The sequence below is a fragment of the Rhinolophus sinicus genome, chromosome 8 (genome assembly GCF_057876585.1).
Source record: "Rhinolophus sinicus isolate RSI-liver-muscle chromosome 8, RSI-T2T, whole genome shotgun sequence".
Lineage (NCBI taxonomy): Eukaryota > Metazoa > Chordata > Mammalia > Chiroptera > Rhinolophidae > Rhinolophus > Rhinolophus sinicus.
The window spans coordinates 73096714-73113565 of NC_142508.1; the positions used below are offsets into that span (position 1 = coordinate 73096714).

Consider the following 16852-nt stretch of genomic DNA (forward strand, 5'->3'; position numbering starts at 1 on the left):
CAAAGCGATGGAAGAGACAATGCCTGCTTGGTCAGGGAAGGCCTCCCTGAGGAGGTGACATCTGAGCTAAAACATGGATGATGAGTAAGGGTCAGCCTTGCACCGTCTGCCCTGCAGAACATTCCAAGCAGAAAGAACGAGAGTGAAGGCTCCACTGGGAAACAAGCTTGGTGAAGAATAGAAAGAAGGGGCGAATAGCTGGCAGAAGTTGAGCGAGGACAGGGAGGGTACGACTCACAGCTGGCTGAGGCCAGGATTAGCAGGGTTTTTAGGCCATAGCAAGCAAGTTAAAGTTATTCTTCATGCGAATGGAAGCTACTGCAGTGTGTGAAGCCCAGGTGTGACATGAGCTGACTTACCTTTGTAAAGGATCCCTCTGGCTCTCTGTGGAGAATGGCTCGTAGGGAACAGACAGGAGCTTTGTCCAGCACCTAAGGCTAGTTGGACTAGGCCTGTTGCAGTGTCCACTCATAAAACATACATTAGTGCTCACAATGTGCCCCAAATGAGTAAGGCCCAGTCCCTATGATCTGATGAGGAAGCAAGTACATAAAACAGATGGTATTTCAATTTAATGTGCTAAGTGTGTGGAAGAGCTATGTAAGGATACTGAGGGAGTTTAACCCAGTCTGGTGAGTTGGAAATGACACCTTAACTGAGCCATAAGGATGGGTAGGTTTAGCCTGGCAAAGAGAGGGAGGTTTTCCTGGTCTAGGGAATGAAGTAAGCAGAGGTGGAGAGGGAAGAAGCGGTGCTCTCCTCTCCCTCACTGCACCATTCCTCACTTCTGACAAAGATTCTCTCCTTGACAGGGCTCTAGCCAGGCTTCGCTGAGTCCTCTTCTAGGCCTCAACCTTGGCCTATAAAGACTTGAACAAAACACTAATAGAATAGTTTCTAATGGCTCAAAGCTACGTCCATAGGGGATCCTATCCCCTCTTAAAGTGCCCGCCTGAGAAAACTCAAGGCTGCCAGAAGAATTTACTGTTTGTTCCAGCCAACACCAGGAGATAAGGCCCCAGTCCACCAACCTCTGTGGGAAGATAGCAGCCTAACTTCATTAAGCGCTCATTAGCCAACCTGGATGGGTTTCACATGGACCAACACCTCTTCACTTGTAATTTTTCACTTCTCTGATTCTACTGAGACCCCCACCACTGTTCACCCCCTCCCTATTCTCTCATTCTCCTTTTGAAATGTCCAGTTACCTCTGTACAAATCAAAGTTGAGTTCAGTTCATGCTGGACTCTTTTCTCTATTGAAATAGTATATTGCTGATTAAAATAAGTCCTTAGCACTTTAACTAGTGTCTGGCTTTATTTATCTTAACACTTAACACCAGCATATTGTGGGTTCTCTTTAAATGATTGGTGCGGATTGACACTATGTATGAGAGTAGCCTTTGTCCTAAAGCTATTAAATAATGTATTTAGATCGTGCTGTGGTCAAACAATACCCACAAATATAATAGCATCTTGAATTCAAATAATGTTTTTCGCTTTTATGTTGCTTTTTTCCTTTATATAAAGAAGAATTTTTAATGACATAGACAAATACTCATGAAACATTGCCAAATGAAAAACCGGAACATTTACCTTTTAAAGTTGAATATTTCCGTATCATTAAACTGAACAACTCCACTCCAAGATACATGCCCCTGAGAAACTTACACGTGAGCACCAGGAGATAGGAGCAAGAATCTTCATAGCAGCACAGTTCATACCAGAAAAAAAAAAAAGAAACAAACCAAATCTCCGTTAACAAAAAATGATAAATAAATTGTGGGTATTATTATAGTGGAATATTGCACAGCAGTGAAAAATAAGTTTGCTAATGGCTACAAACACAACATGGATGAGTCTTGAAAATATAATGTTAAAAGGAAAAAGCAAGTACCAGAAGACTACATAGTATGACCTCAAATTTTCTAATTAAATTAAAAATCAAGTGAAACCAAATAATATGTTGTTTATTCATAGATAAATAACTATAAAACATAGGAATGATAAATAGGACATTTAAGATTGTAATTATCTCTAGGATTAGGAAGGGATATGGGCAAGACCACCTGGGGAGACACAAGGTATTGGATATATTCTAGTCCCTGGGTTGGGGAGTTGGTTCATTGGTGTTGTTTATATTATTATTATTACTGTTGTTATTATTATTATAATGTAACATAGAAATAATTTGTATGTGTGAAATAATATTTTTAGACGATAAAGGAAAAATGCCCAAGAAGAGGAAACAAGAACAATATAACTATAATTTCAACTATGTTAAAAATACACTTTAGAGAGAGAGCGGAGGAAATATAATAAAGTGGGAACAGAATCTCTCCTGGGTGGTGGAACTGTAGGTAAGCCCTTAAAAGCTAGTGCACAAATACTGTACAATTCCATGTATTAGAGTGCTTAGAATTACCAAAATTAAAGACACAGAAAGTAAAATGGTGGTTGCTGGGGGCTAGTTGGGGAGAGAAATGGGGGATTATTGCTTAATGGGGACAGAATTCCAGTTTTGCAAGGTGAAAGCGTTATGGAGTGGAATTGTACAGTATTTGTCTTTCAGGAACTGGCTTATTTCATTTAGTATAATGTCCTCAGGGTTCATCCATGTCACAGCATGTGTCAGCACATCCTTCCTTTTTAAGGGTCAATAATATTCCATTGTATGTATATACCACATTGGCTTATCCATTCATCTGTTGATGGACAGATAGAAACAAAACCCGATGATGGGAGTGAGGATTGCACATTATGAAAGTATTTAATACCACTGCACTGCATGCTTGAAAATGGTTCAGAGGATAAATTTTATGTTATGTGTATTTTGCCACAATAAAAAAATTTTTGAAGGCTGTGGAGCAACTGGGACCATCACATACTGCTAAGAGATTGTCAGTAGGAATAATCACTTTGGAAAATTGGCAAATATATTAAAGCTAAATACACATGTACTCTCTGGCTCAATAATTTCATGTACATATGTATGTATGTTTTATCTATCTCCAGCGTAAATATGTACATATTTTCACAAAAACCTATGTATAACAATGTGCATAGCACCGTTATTTAAACTAGTGCCAAAGTGGAAACAATGCAAGTGTCCATTAACAGAAGTATGGATAAATAGATTACGGTGTGGTCATATAACAAAATACGGCAATAACCAAAACAATGGACTACATCCACAAACAACAACGTGAATGAATCTCACAGACATAGTGGTAAGCAAAAGAAGCCAGACACAAAAGTCTGACTCCATTTATAGAAGGTTCAAATCAGACAAAACTAATCCGTGGTGACAGACGTCAGAACAGTGGCTCTTCTGATGAGAGGAAGTGTTGACTAGGAAAGGAAATGAGAGAATCTTCTGAGATCTGTCAATATTTTGTTTCTTAATCTGGATGCTGAGTGCATGGATGTAGTCACATTTTAAAAATTCATCGAGCTGCACATTTAAGATCTGTGCATTTTACCACTTATATATTATTCAGTATACTGCAATAAAAAAGTAAAAAAGAAAGCAAAATATTCCCTACACCATAGAATATTAAATACTTTTGCTACTCAGAACTTATATAACTTCCCCTTCCTCAACTGATTGCAGTTTGGAACCTTGTTGTACTACTCTGGTATTTCCCACAATCCCCAGCATGTGGTACATGGAAGGAAAGCAAGAAATACTTCTTAAATGACAGACAGAATCCAGCTCCACAATTGCCCCCCACCTTGAGCTGCTGCTGCCAGAGATGGGTTCTTAGTGGGTGGCAACAAATTACATAAAGCTTTGTAATCTGTGGCTGAGTGAGTGATCAGCAATATTCTTTACAAGTCATCAAAAGCTTAAAAATGAAGCTTCTTACTTTGTACTTCAGATGGGTTTAATTGCAGCTACACAAAAGGTGACTTGGCATTATCAGGGACAGCAAATAGGCTTTCACTAGAACACTAGCTCCTGGCAATAGGTGGTTTTATCAGAAGTTCTGTGCTGAGGATGCTGAGAGCAAATCCAGACTCAGTGGAGGAATGCTGGGATCATTTGGTACATCAGGCAGGATGTTTGAGCACCAAATAACTTAAATTGGCCTAAACAACAAGGAAATGGATTATCTAACCTAATTAGAAGTTTGGCAGTCAGATGTCAGGTTGGTTGATTTAGGACTCAGGTCTTTCCATCCCTCTGATCTGCCATCCTTGGTGTGGCCTCCATTTTGGGGTAGTAAAGATGGTTCTGGTCAAAGAGGGTAGATAGCTCTTACCCTATAAAATGGATTATAATCCTTGGACTCTGTCAGAGCTCCTGACAGACATGTGACATTTAAAGCTATTCTCTCCAACTGAGATCTGCCCAAGCATAGACGAAATAAATAAATAAATACTAAATACATGCAGAGCACATCAACCATTACCTGTGAACTCACCGGGTGCAATCCCCTGTGCTAAAATCGACATGATTTTTCTCATTTGGCCCTCACAACGACCCTTTGAGAGAGGTGTTACTGACAGCCCCGTTTTACAAACGCAGAAAACGAAGCTAGAGGGCTGAAGTGGCTTACTCAAACACATTTGGTGAGCCCAGCATAGGACAATGATTCAGACAGGACTCAAGATCCCATCCTCTATATTAATCCCTGTACTACATCTCCTCTTTCGTAATAATAATAATAATAATAATATCCCTGACACTATAGAGGGGGCAACAGTTTAAAGGTGATAAGCATGGCAAAGTACCGTAGTAGAGGAACTTGTTTTCATATATTGCTAGAGGGAATATAAAATTATACAACCATTTTGGAAAACTAACAATTTTCTAAAAAAGTTAAACATACACCTGCCTTATGTCCCAGATAGTCTACTCCTAGGTAATTCCCCAAGAGAAATGAAAACATGTACACAAAAACACTTGTACCAAAATGTTCACCGTGGCTTTGTTCAGAATAACCCCAAACTGGAAACAACAGGCGAATGAAGAAACAAACTGTTTAGCCCTCACAACGGGGGCTAAACTGTGGTCTAGCTGTACAATGGAATACTATTCAGCAACAAAAGGGAATGAACTTCCTATATCAATAAAAACAGATCTTGAAAACCACTATGCCCGCTGAAAGACAGAAAAGAATGCATACTATGTCGTTCTAGGTACATCAAGTTCAAGAACAGGCAAAGTTAACCTATGGTGATAGAGGTGAGAATAATTGTTCCTTGGAACTATTGGCTGGGAAAGGCACAAGGAACTTTTCAAGAAATACCCTTTTCTTGATCTGAGTGGCAATGCAGTTTATACCTAATGTAAAAAATTATTGAGCTGTACACTTTAGAGTTGTGCACTTTAGCAGATGAAATTACCCCTCAATAAAAAGATCAATAAACTTCAAATTAAAGAAAAAGTGATTCACATCTAATATTGCACTTGAACCTTGCAACAACCCCGGGTAGGCAGAGCAGGGCTGATTATCACCATGTATCCTGGGGGAAACCTAAACTTTGGGGGGATTAAATGACTTACCCAAGGTGACACAGGGAAGTGGTGGCAGATCAGGGCCTGCGTGCAAGTCTTCTGGTATCAAGGCCAGTGTTCTCTAGTCCAAGAAAGCCTCAGAAGTGAACTTAGAAGCCTCCCTGAACCGTGATAAGAGCTTAAGTGAAGTCCTTAAATGGACTTTATTGCAGCTTTCTGAATTGGGATTGGAATGAATCCCATATTCTCATTAATCAGCTGCAAACTCTCAGATGACATCGTGAAGATGGTAGGATTTTTTAAACATCTGGTTGTTTTATTTGTTATTAAACATACTGACTGTTGAGTGAAAAAAAAAACAAAAAACACCCCATCCTACACATCTCTCCATGGCTGCTGTTTAAAAACAGCTTTGCCAACGACATCTATCAACTTTGTTTACGTTACAGTGTACAATTTGTCACTGATGCTGAACTTGCCAAAAGAAAAGTGAATTTGATTGACAAGTCCCCGGGATTTTTCTCTTCCTTTTCAACATTCCAGATGTTAAAAAAAAAAAAAAAAGTTGGGTCCATTGCCAGGAAGGCTTATCTGTGGGAGAAAAAATGTACCAAAGGAGCTTGTGGGGGGGATATAGTTTCAGTCTCTGCAGAAACTTTGCCTCCAAGAGACCCCATCTTCTTGATTGGTTCAAATTACCCTCCATTTTCAATTGCAGCCTTTCAATGGAGCCATCTGTTTCAAGGCCCATCTGTCAGGGGCTCTGTTGTGGTTGATTATTAAAAGTATTTGCAGCTGGAGGTTGGGAGGAAAAAGGCTAAACTTGAATGACAAAAGAAAAGTGTCCCCAAGAGTGAAAGTAGAAAACAGAAACAGACTTCTAGTTATTCCCACTCTTAGAAACCAGAAGACTTAACCCTTCTCTGAAAATCCAGGAGAAAACTATTATCAGTAAACAATGTGGCGAACCATAGCGGGCATGGGTGGCTTTGGGACTTCCCACCGTTCAGTCTCCCTTCTTTGGTAACTGTATCCAAGAATACCCCAGTTTACATTGGGGGATTACCTCTTTCACATTGTGGGTACTCTTGTAGGGATAATAATCATTTACCATAAGTGTTATTCTAAGGATCACATTAGTTAACGCGCGTTAAGAGCTTAGAGCAGTCTTGCAGGTAATAGGTGCTCAGTTAGTGTTAATTGTTTTTATTTCTGGCAAAGCCTGTTGCCACAATACTCTAGCATTAAGTAGAGGTTTCTCTGACCCACCAGGACAAAGCTGCCAGCTCCCCCCCCACACACACACACACACCCACACATCATAGGACATTGCAAATGTACATAACTTTGACTAGACTGGAAGCCGTGAGGGCAGCAGCATGGCGTGTCCACCAGAAGGCGCTCAGTGAGTGTTAGTTGAAAAAGAGCCTTCTTGACCCACGGCCAGGGGACTCTCAGAACGGAGGCTGCAGCCCCCAAATTACCAACTATGCTGGAAGGCAGACCCCGAATTTCTCACATAGAATTGGTACCTCCAGCATTTGGCCCAAAGTGAGATTAACAGTGGCGTGGCACGGCAAGGCAGGGCCAACTCCTATAGGTGGCCCTGTCTTGGTGGTCAGTGGTTCTGTCGCATTACTGGACACTGGAAGCATTTCCTGAAACTGCAGTGTGGCCCAACTTTAATTTGTCTTGGTTCATTTCACCAGCGGGCAACATTTAGAGAAGACTTACTGCAATGTATAATATTTTAGCAAAGAGAGGTCTTTGCTCCCTGCCTTCCAAGGGTGCATTGCCAGCTCTGGCTTCTTTTTCACTGAGCATCTACTATGTGCTGGGTGCTTTTCTGGGCACCGGGATTAGCCCATAGTGATATGCCCCGTAAGCAGCAGAGACAGGACTTATTCCCAGGCCTTCAGATGCTACATCTGATACTAACCCCAGAACCATCAAATGATTAAATTCTTGTTTATATTAGAGCCCTCGCAGCAATCACGATCCATTTCTCATCACCCATTCTCCGATGTGGTTGTTCTGAAGTCCACGGAAACTACTGCCTTTCACTGTTCTTGTTTCTTCCTTGACTGACTAAACCCTTAAGGTAAGCAAGCAGAGGAAACGAGGAACTGTAGATCAGATCTTGTCTGAGCCAATAAAACCAAGATGTGAGATTATCGTATTGCTTCCTAGGCTAAGTAAAAAAGATCAAATTTTTTACCATGATTATATAATGATTATGGTAAGACATCTTTTACAATGACTATATAATGGCTTACAAACGGTCTCCTTCAAGGAACGTCTCTGTTTCCAAAGAGATCTTTCATTTGCAAGTTTGCCTTGTCTGACTTATTTCTTATGTAAGTGCCCTGCCATTTAATGTCTGCAGTAAACAAGAATGTTTCCGTTAAAAAAGTCTCTGCCCTCATGGAGTGTGCATTCTGTTAGGGAAGGTAGACAAATTATCAAATACAAATATAGGCAATTAGATAATGCTCAGGAAAAAAACAAAGGTGGGAAGGGGGATGGTGCTGAGTGAAGACTTGAAGTAGAGGAGGGAGGGAGCCAGTGACAGCATCCTAGGCACAGGGAACAGGAGGTGCAAAGGCCCTGGGGCAGAATGTTCTTGATGGTCCTGAGGAAGAGGACTAGGCAAAAAGAGCTGGTGGGAGGGAGTCATGTAGGGCCTTATGAGCCAGCGTAAGGACTTTGGCTTCTAGTCCAAGAGAAATGGTGAGTCACTGGAGGGTTTGGAACAGAAGATGGACGTGTTCTACCAGGACGAGTGTGGCTGCTGTGTGGAGAATAGACCAAAGTCTGGCTGTGCTCACTTGAACGCTCTCAAACCTCTTGAAACTTCATCATTATTGTTATTAAATATCATACATATTAATAACAGTTGCAGAAGTTGGTTTCTGCCCAAACCTGCGCCCTGAATAACCATTTTACTTGGGACCAGATGGACAGGGAAGTGGCACAAGCCTGGAAACTGAGTCTCAGGGATATGCAAGGCATGCTCAACGTCAGCCAGCACGCCGAATCACCATAGCGACAGCTCTGACACCCCATGACACTGAGGTTTCCAGACCTCCCTGCTGTGCACAATCGCTGAGGCGTCCAACCTTGGGCCTATTGCATCATTCTGTTTCTGACATCAGATAAATTTGGAAAACACTGTTTTAATTCAAGATATCCTCATTTTATGGCATCCTAAATGTGTCTAGCTCCAAGTGTACTATAAAATTCTCAAAAATATGTTCACAAAAATGAATTCAAATGCACTTGACATAAATTATAAATGCATTCCAAACAGGACCTTTAGTAGTAGAAAAGGTGGGGAAGGTACCGTGTTTCCCCCGAAAATAAGACCTAGCCGGACAATCGGCTCTAATGCATCTTTTGGAGCAAAATATATTATATTATATTAATTTTTTGCTCCAAAAGATGCATTAGAGCCGATTGTCCGGCTAGATCTTATTTTCAGGGGAAACACGGTAGGGGCAAAGTTGGTGCCTTAAAATTTCAAAGGCCCTAGGAAAATTGGCGGAACATTGCTTATAACAGCTCATGCTAACGCCAAACTACTTCCCTGAGGGCCTATCTGCATACCTCTCACTCTCTCATAGCTGTGAGTTTAGAACTACTTTCTAGCATCTAAGGAAAGCAAGCCTGATTGTCTTACGCTTCTTAACAGGTGAAACAGAACTGGCGTTTCCCCAGCTTGCAATAAACAAAATGACCACAAGGTGTCAGAAAACACCGAGTAAAGGAAGTCAATCTTTTAAAAATGTGAAGTGCTCAGCCTTGGAAACTTGAACCGAAGAGCTGGGATCTATGACACCGGGAGAGGAAGTACTTAGAATTCTGGGAGCCATAGTTAAACTATGCTGCTGAGATTTAAAAAAAATGTACCTACCTTTCAAACTGCCTACGAGCCTCCTCACACCTTATCTGGAATCTTGATTTTAAGAAAGCGCTTACTAGATAAATGAATAAGTGAATTAAACCAGTTGTTAACCAGGGGGCATTTTGCTCCCCCAGGGGACATTTGGCAATACCTGGAAATAGTTTTGGTTGTCAAAACGAGGGGAGTGCTCTGGCATCCCGTGGATGGAGGCCAGGGAGGCCTAAATGCATGCACGGACAGCCTGTACAACAAGGAACTACCTGACCCAAAATGTCAGTGGGGCCCAGGCTTACACACCCTAGATTAAACAAACAAACGACAAGGCCCTGCCCCTGATGAAGTGAGACAGGGCTCCTTAGATCTCCTCTCTCTGTAGCCGGGCCTGGGGCCCAGGTCTGGCAGGGAAGGAGCTCTCAGTAAGGCTGCAGCACTGAATCGTATGCGAACATGGAGAAACTGCTCCATCCCCGAGAAGCTGACAGTCTGTGGGGGTTGGAAACTGGGATGCCTGCATGGCCACAGAGGTAATACAAGCGGGGAAAGTGGACCAGAAGAAAATAAAATGCCGTGGGACTGTGACAACTTGGAGAATGTGACTCTTACGGGTTTTGATGCTGCGAGGCAGGAAAATGGGCCCAGTGCTGCTGGACCTTCCACCTTGGGGAATGAAAAGGGGTGACACTTGGGCCAGACCTTGAGGGATGAGTGGGATTTGGGTAGGTGGAGGCGGAACAAGCTGGAGTAATCATTCCAGACAGGGATGCCCCAGCCAGGAGTTGCAGATTGGCCAAATCTGAGTCTCTGACTTTTGTTTGCTCTTTTTTCCTCTCTCTCTTTTTCCTTTTAATATGATTCTTAATTGTAGCAAAATATCTATAACATAGAATTTGCCATTTTAAAGTGTACAATTCAGTGGCCTTAATAATATTCGCATTGTTGTGCAACTACCGCCACCATCCATCTCCAGAACTTTTCCATCATCCCAAATAGAAACTCTGTGCCCATCAAACAATAACTCCCCATTTCCCCCTCCCCAACTCCTGGTCACCTCTGTTCTATGTGCTGTGTCTATGAATTTCCCTAGTCTACGTACTTTATAGAAATGGAATCATACACTTTTGTGTCTGGCTCATTTCAGGTAGCATAATGCTTTTACGGTTCCATGCAATCTCTTAAACACCTGGATATTTTTCATAAAACTCTGGATTTCCCGTTTGTCCTATAAAATTTGCAAGCTCTGGCCTCACCGAGCCCACATCCCACAGGACAACAATGGGCTGGCACTGCGATATGACTGCCCTGAAGAGAGCTGCTGGGAAGGGAGCATCGGACTGCGAATGGGGAGCCTCTTGAGCAGTTATCCACCTTGTGACCTTGTGTAGATCCGGTTTTCTTTCACAAAGAATTGTTTTTAACTCCAGAAGCAATGCATGAACTCATTTGCTTGTCAAAAAGAAAACAAAACATCAGAACCCTGTAGGTAAGTCTAACGTCCCTTTGGTCTTTCCCAGCCATGGGTGAGTATCCCCATTTGATATCGTCAAACTTTAAAATCAATATCAATCTGGTGGAAGGCCACACAGCTTTGTCTTAATAGCATCGACTATTTACTGAGCGCCTACTATATTCTGGGCGTGGTGTTATTCTATCTTCATAATCCCGTTTGATGGATACCATTTTACACCCACTTGATTGGCAGAAATTTAAACGTCCAACATTCCAAAAGAGGGTGGCAGGAAGTGGGAGTCTGCTTGATGCTGCACTGTCTTCTATCACCCCATGTTGAATTTGTGTAGTCGACACCCGCCACCCACCGCACTCACACCAAGGACTGAGGACCCCGGTAGGCAGACTGCCTTAGTCACCACTATTAATCAGTACTTGTCACAGGCCCAGGACAATGAACAGACCCAATCCCATTGTCCCCTTGCCCCTTAATCCTCTATGGCTCCCCGTTAGCTGGGAAATGATCACACGAGGCTCTTTTTCCCATTGCCAAGCCTTTTCTTATACTATTCTCTCCTTCAGGACTGGGGTGGCTTGCTGTAAGGAGAGACAGGGCAGCCAAGAGCCCTGCACACATGCCCTTTTTGGGCTTGTTTCCTCTAGGGAAGCTTTTGGGGATTTTGTCTCGATTTTTCATCGGTACTAAGGCCCCAGCACCCTGGGACCCACAGCGCTATGAGCAGCCTCATCTGACTGCGCAGACATTGAGTCCCTGCCAGGAAAGTGAGTTTCCCAGGCCCGAGAGTGGCAGGCCCCAAGGGCAGGAAACACCTACCCACACAGAGCCTCACCCCGGGCAGGCAGGCGTGTCTCACAGGCCCAGGCAAGAAGGAGAGTGGCCCAGGATGGGAGGTGATATCCAAACCCCCATCCTGTCCTGCCCTCAGAGTCTCAGGCCCTGGGCGGTGGTCCTGTGATGTTACAGAGGAAGCCCCTTGCCCCACCAACATCGTCTCCAGACTCCTTGGTTACCAGCAATAGAATTAAGCTGAGGTTCATTTGCTGGAAGGGTAAAGGGGGTCAGGGGGTGAGTGGAGCTGCAGGACCAGGCTTGGAAAGGGGCAGGAGCAAGGAAATGTCATAGGGTTGGGATGCAGAATCTGCAGGCCTGGACTCGGGGCCCAAAGAATCTGGTCGGGGCATGTGCCTGTGACAAATGTCCTGGGAACTCACTCTAACCCCAAGCGGAACATCTGATTGGCTGAAGCTCCCTGGAGAGCAAGGGTCTGAACCTTTAAGGTTTTTAGTTGGATCCCTGGATCCCCCTCCAAAGCTGCGCACAATAGAGGGGTGGTAGGAGTTCCCCAAAAGGAAGTTGGGGCATGGATACCAGACAACCGAACTTGATCAGTGCCCATCAAAAACCTCAGTCTACCCCCAGAGACTGACTTCTCTGGGGAACGCATTGCCCTTGTTCTCTGAAGGACCACGTGAAGCTGAGAAAACCTCCTGGCAGGGGTGACCCGAGATCACTGAACTGCTGGTGGAGATTGTGGCTTAGTCTGGTTGTGGGGGTTGCAGGAGAAAGAGGTACCTTGGAGAGAGCAGAGTCCAGTCTGCACATGGCTGTACCCCTACATCCAGCGATGGTGATGATGGGTCAAGCCGGCTAGGTGGCTGGTGAAGGGACCCAGGTCCCATCCCCCAGCTTTGTGAGGCTGGAATCCCAGGGGTTAGTCCACAGAATCCTACATATCACCCAAGCCTTGATGACGGCACCAACTCCCCACTTGTTTCACATTCCTCCTTTGAGCACTCGAGAATCAGGCCGAGGCTCAGAGGAGGGCTCTCTGACCACTGAGAAGTCCCTACTGCTGGCCTTGTGGCACAACACAGCCAACCTTTACAACATACCCCCACCCCCACCGCTACCCCCTACCGTTGCTAAATAGAAGAGTTTGCAGAGGAAGAGACGAAGGCCACCATGGAGGAGGGAAGGGGCCAGGAAGGACCTGGGCTCAGCAGATGCTCAGCCTCTCTGGGTCGCAAGAGATGTACCATCACTCTCACAGAAACAGATTTGTAGCTTGTAGTCTTCGTGACGGCCACTTAGGGTGGGCGCTTTCCTCTTCCCATGAGGTAGTTCCAGGTATAGCATACGTTTCAGGTACCCTTTGTTCCGGCCACCTGCACCTTGAATGTATACTTCTCAGGAGAGAGGATCTGATTGGTTCAGTGTCATCCAACACTAAGCATCTGTTCCGGAGGAAGGGCTATCATGCCAGCTTTCCCCTTTCCCCCAGAAGAGTTAGCCTCCCACTTTTCCAGCCCATCCACCACCAATGCTCTAATCACTTCTGGCCAAGAAGTGACCATGTGAAGGAATGAAGGAATGAAGGAATAGGGTTTTCTCCTGGCGTTCCCATCAGACTGAATCACACCCTCTCCCTGAGGCTTCCACACCTCTGTCTTAGCTTGTCTCACACTCAGCCTGTCCCAGAGTCAGAGTGGAATAGGGCCATTCTCCTGAAAAGCGGAAATGTTCAGACTGCATCATTCTTTGCCTCCGTTCAGCAGCTGCATCCTGAAGTGATAAATAAACGTTCCCTGAATTCAACAGGGACTTGAATAAGACCTCCTCCAGCAAAGGGACTGGATCTCATTTATATGCTATCTTTCTTCTCTGTGCCCAGCACAATGATTTACATACAGCAGGGGTCCAATAAGTGTTCATGGCATCAAGTAAACAGCATTTATGGATCACCTACTGATGGTCAGGCTGTGCCTGGCCTAGAGGGAAGTAGCACTTGCTAAGCACTTATTAGGTGCCAGAGACAGCTAGCCACATTTAACCTCGCAACAACCCTGTGGGGTAGGTGCTATTATTGTCCCCACTTTCCAGATGAGAAATATGAGGCACAAACAGGCCACATAACCTGCCTAAGTAGGGGAGCTATGCTTCCAGCCAGGCAGTCTGGCCCCAGAAATGACACGTTTAACTGCTTTCCCAGTTAAACGAGGTATTCACTTCTGGAATTAAACAATCATTCTGATGCAGCCATCTCAAATTAGAAAAACACTATTATAAATTAATGCCCCACCCACCTCTTGGGGAGATGGAGCTCAGGGATAGAGCAAGGACGCCACTTCACACATGACTTGGAAAACACAATGTTGCAAGTTGGATGACTGTTTCTCAGGTCCGTGAAGACATTATATCCCCTTCCCTGGAGAAGTTTGGCAGCTGTGGGTCCCGAAAGCAGAACTGTGAAAGAGCAACAAATGGGCACATTTATGAACCTTGGCACCAGGACTTCCAGACCAAACAGGCAGTGCCACACAACATTCCTGTCCAAGCCCCACAAGGTCTGTGCCAGGCTCTCTCGCCAGGAAAAGGCAGCTGGGACATCAGCCCACCCATATCGGGTAGTGTTTTCATAGTGTGAGTCTCCAAGGAGGCTTGGACTGCCCTTTCAGTCTGATTTGCTCTCTACGAAGGCACTTGCCACATCCTGCCTGCCTCTCCCTCTACAGACTGACGAGAACTGGGTCCCTCCGGGTTCCCTGGGCCACCAGTGCAGATAGCTACTTGTTAGGGGTGTTGGCTTCATATACCAACTGGGGTGGAAATACTTCCTGGCAGCTAGTTGCATTTCACTGAGTCCATGTGACTGTGTCAATAGGTTGCAACCTTAGGTACTTGTTAAAAATACAGGCTCCCCTTGGCCCATAAGAAATCAGATTGGGGCTGGGAAGGGAAGTGGGATGGCAGCTTGGCACTCTTGCCACCTCACCAAGCGATTCAGCTGCACAAGCGGTTGTGGGGGGGCAGGTCACTCAAATGAATGAAGCACATGGTCTCTGTTCTCCCCTCTCCAAAGTGTAATTAGCCGACTCCCCTCAACACTAGCTCAGACATGCTGGCCTTCTATTTCCTGAACACATCAAACTTTTTCCCACTTCGGGGCGTTTGCTCAAGCTGTCCCCTGACAGGAATGCAGCTCTCAGATCTCAGTGCCAAGGTGTCTTCACTAGGCACACCCCAACAGCATTCTCAGTCATAGCCATTGTGTTTCTTCTGTGCGGTAATTCTGTCTCTCCCCGGCAGTCTGTAGGCCCCATGTCACCTCACCACTGAGACCCCAATGCCTGTGTATATAGTAGGGACACCATAGGTGGCTACCAAATGAATATATGCAGTGACACAGACACACAAAAAGGGCAGGGACCAGTTAACTCTAGAAGGAGATAGAGGAAACGCTCTGCCACAGCTCACCAAGAAAAGCCAAGGCCAGGCCAGATGGCCGGCAGCATTACACCTCACCCGGCAATTCCTGTGCCAAATCCACCCTCAACTTCTCCCAACGCAGGTTCCCTGACAGCCCAACGAGAACCAAGTCTCTCGTTCCCAAAACACTATGAGGAACGCGGAGCCAGAAGAGTCTAGATACGTTTATTGTTATTCAAAAAGTTCATACAAAAAGGAATGTGGCAATGGGGTCAGGGTTTATGAAAAAATAAAAAAAATGCAGGTTTGAACATCTTGCTCTATTTACATCAGGGACGTCACGCACAGCAGCTGCACTTGTCCGTCGCTCCTTTGCAGATGCAGCCCTGGGCACACTGGGCACAGCCCACGGGGCAGCAGGAGCAGCAGCCTGGGGAGAAAGGGCAGAGGGAGAAGTCAGAGCAGATATGACAGGCACCTCTCTGCCCGACAGCAGGCCTGGCACAAGTGCCCCACGCTCCCAACCCAGAAGACCCTGAATTTGAGATGGCGTGTACTGTCCTGAGACAATTACTATAGAACTTTGGAAACAGCCGCCCTGTTCCTTCTGAGTCCACACAGGGCAGAAAGCATGGAGAAGCAGTGACAGGGCCTAGGGGGCAATGGAAGTCAGTCCCACACCCCCTAGAACAATACAATGTACCAAGGAAAGTTCTCAAGATCAGAGACGGGCAAAACTCCTGCCCAGAGGGCCAGGAAAGCTCTGGGCTGCCTCTACAGGAGAGGGCTGTACCAGGAGGTCAGAGAAATGTGCATAAAGTGCTCAGGACACTAGAGGGTTCAGAAAGAGACAGATTCTAGCTCTGGCTCCATCCTTGGCATCATTTGGTGACCTCTCTGGACCTCAGTGTCCCCATTCTAGAATGAGGTTGGACTCAACCACCTCCATGGCTCTCTGGGCTCTGATTCTGACTCTTGTGCTGAGGAAAGGGTGGTAGGGGGACACTGGGTCATTGGCCTGATCTTTTCTGTGCAGCTCAGGGTGCCCTCCTGACTCAGCCCAGCAGCCCCCATAATCCCAGAGAAGGCCCCTCACTCACTCTTCTTGCAGGAGGTGCATTTGCAGTCCTTGCATTTGCAGGAGCCGGCGCAGGTGCAGGAGCCACCTGCAAGGAGGAGACAGGCAAGGAGATGTGAGTGTGATGCGGCAGAGCTAACAGTCAATCAACAATCACTCCCTGCATTTCCTGTCAGGACCCAGCACTAGAAGCTCCTTGCCCACTCAGAGCAGAAAAAGAAAGTCCCATCTTCTCTCTTGGTGCGGGGAAGGTAGGTCCTCTCCCGATTTTACCCGACAAGGTAGGTCCCAGGCTCCAGACACAGTCCAGGCATACTGGATCTGGCACCAGGGTCTTATGTTCTGAACCCCAAACAAACAAAGTCCCCACCTGCCATCAAGGCCTGGCAGCTCTGAGGCCTGGACAGAGCACCGGTCCCAGTCCAGCAGCCCCCTGACCTTAGTACCCTCAACTCTAACATAGAGGCAAAGGGAGACTGGAAATGCTCGCAGGAGCTTGGCTAGGAAGAAAGCACAGAAGAGCCGGGTCCTTACCGGTGGGGCAGGAGCAGTTGGGGTCCATTTCGAGCAGAGGTGAGGCAGGAGGTCTAAAGTGAGAGGCGAAGAGGAACCAGTGCTGATACGACGCGTGGTGGCGCCTACGAGCCCGCGTGTTCGCTTTATAGCCAGAAGAGTTGGCCCGGGCGCAGAGACCCCGCCCAGCTTTGCACCCCGCCCCGGCCCTTGCACCCCG

At 45.7% G+C, this 16852-nt stretch overlaps 1 protein-coding gene across 1 annotated transcript; it reads right to left on the bottom strand.

Annotated features, from left to right (window-relative positions):
- Window positions 1–15250: 15250 nt before the first annotated feature.
- On the bottom strand, window positions 15251–16809 carry LOC109459499 (metallothionein-1E-like). Its single transcript, XM_019754003.2, has 3 exons — window positions 16654–16809; window positions 16142–16207; window positions 15251–15471 (listed from the first exon to the last, which is right to left on the bottom strand). Exons 1-3 carry the CDS (start codon window positions 16679–16681, stop codon window positions 15380–15382), a joined length of 186 nt encoding a protein of 61 aa, XP_019609562.1. The 5' UTR covers window positions 16682–16809; the 3' UTR covers window positions 15251–15379.
- Between the last annotated feature and the right edge of the window lie 43 nt (window positions 16810–16852).

What these genes read in the sequence shown, in the direction of transcription:
- LOC109459499 (XM_019754003.2), bottom strand. Translation starts at nt 16,681, where the DNA reads ATGGACCCCAACTGCTCCTGCCCCACCG. An exon ending in CAACTGCTCCTGCCCCACCG is followed by an intron (nt 16,208 to 16,653) that starts GTAAGGACCCGG and finishes TCCTCCTTGCAG; the next exon opens with GTGGCTCCTGCACCTGCGCC. An exon ending in ATGCACCTCCTGCAAGAAGA is followed by an intron (nt 15,472 to 16,141) that starts GTGAGTGAGGGG and finishes CTTTCTCCCCAG; the next exon opens with GCTGCTGCTCCTGCTGCCCC.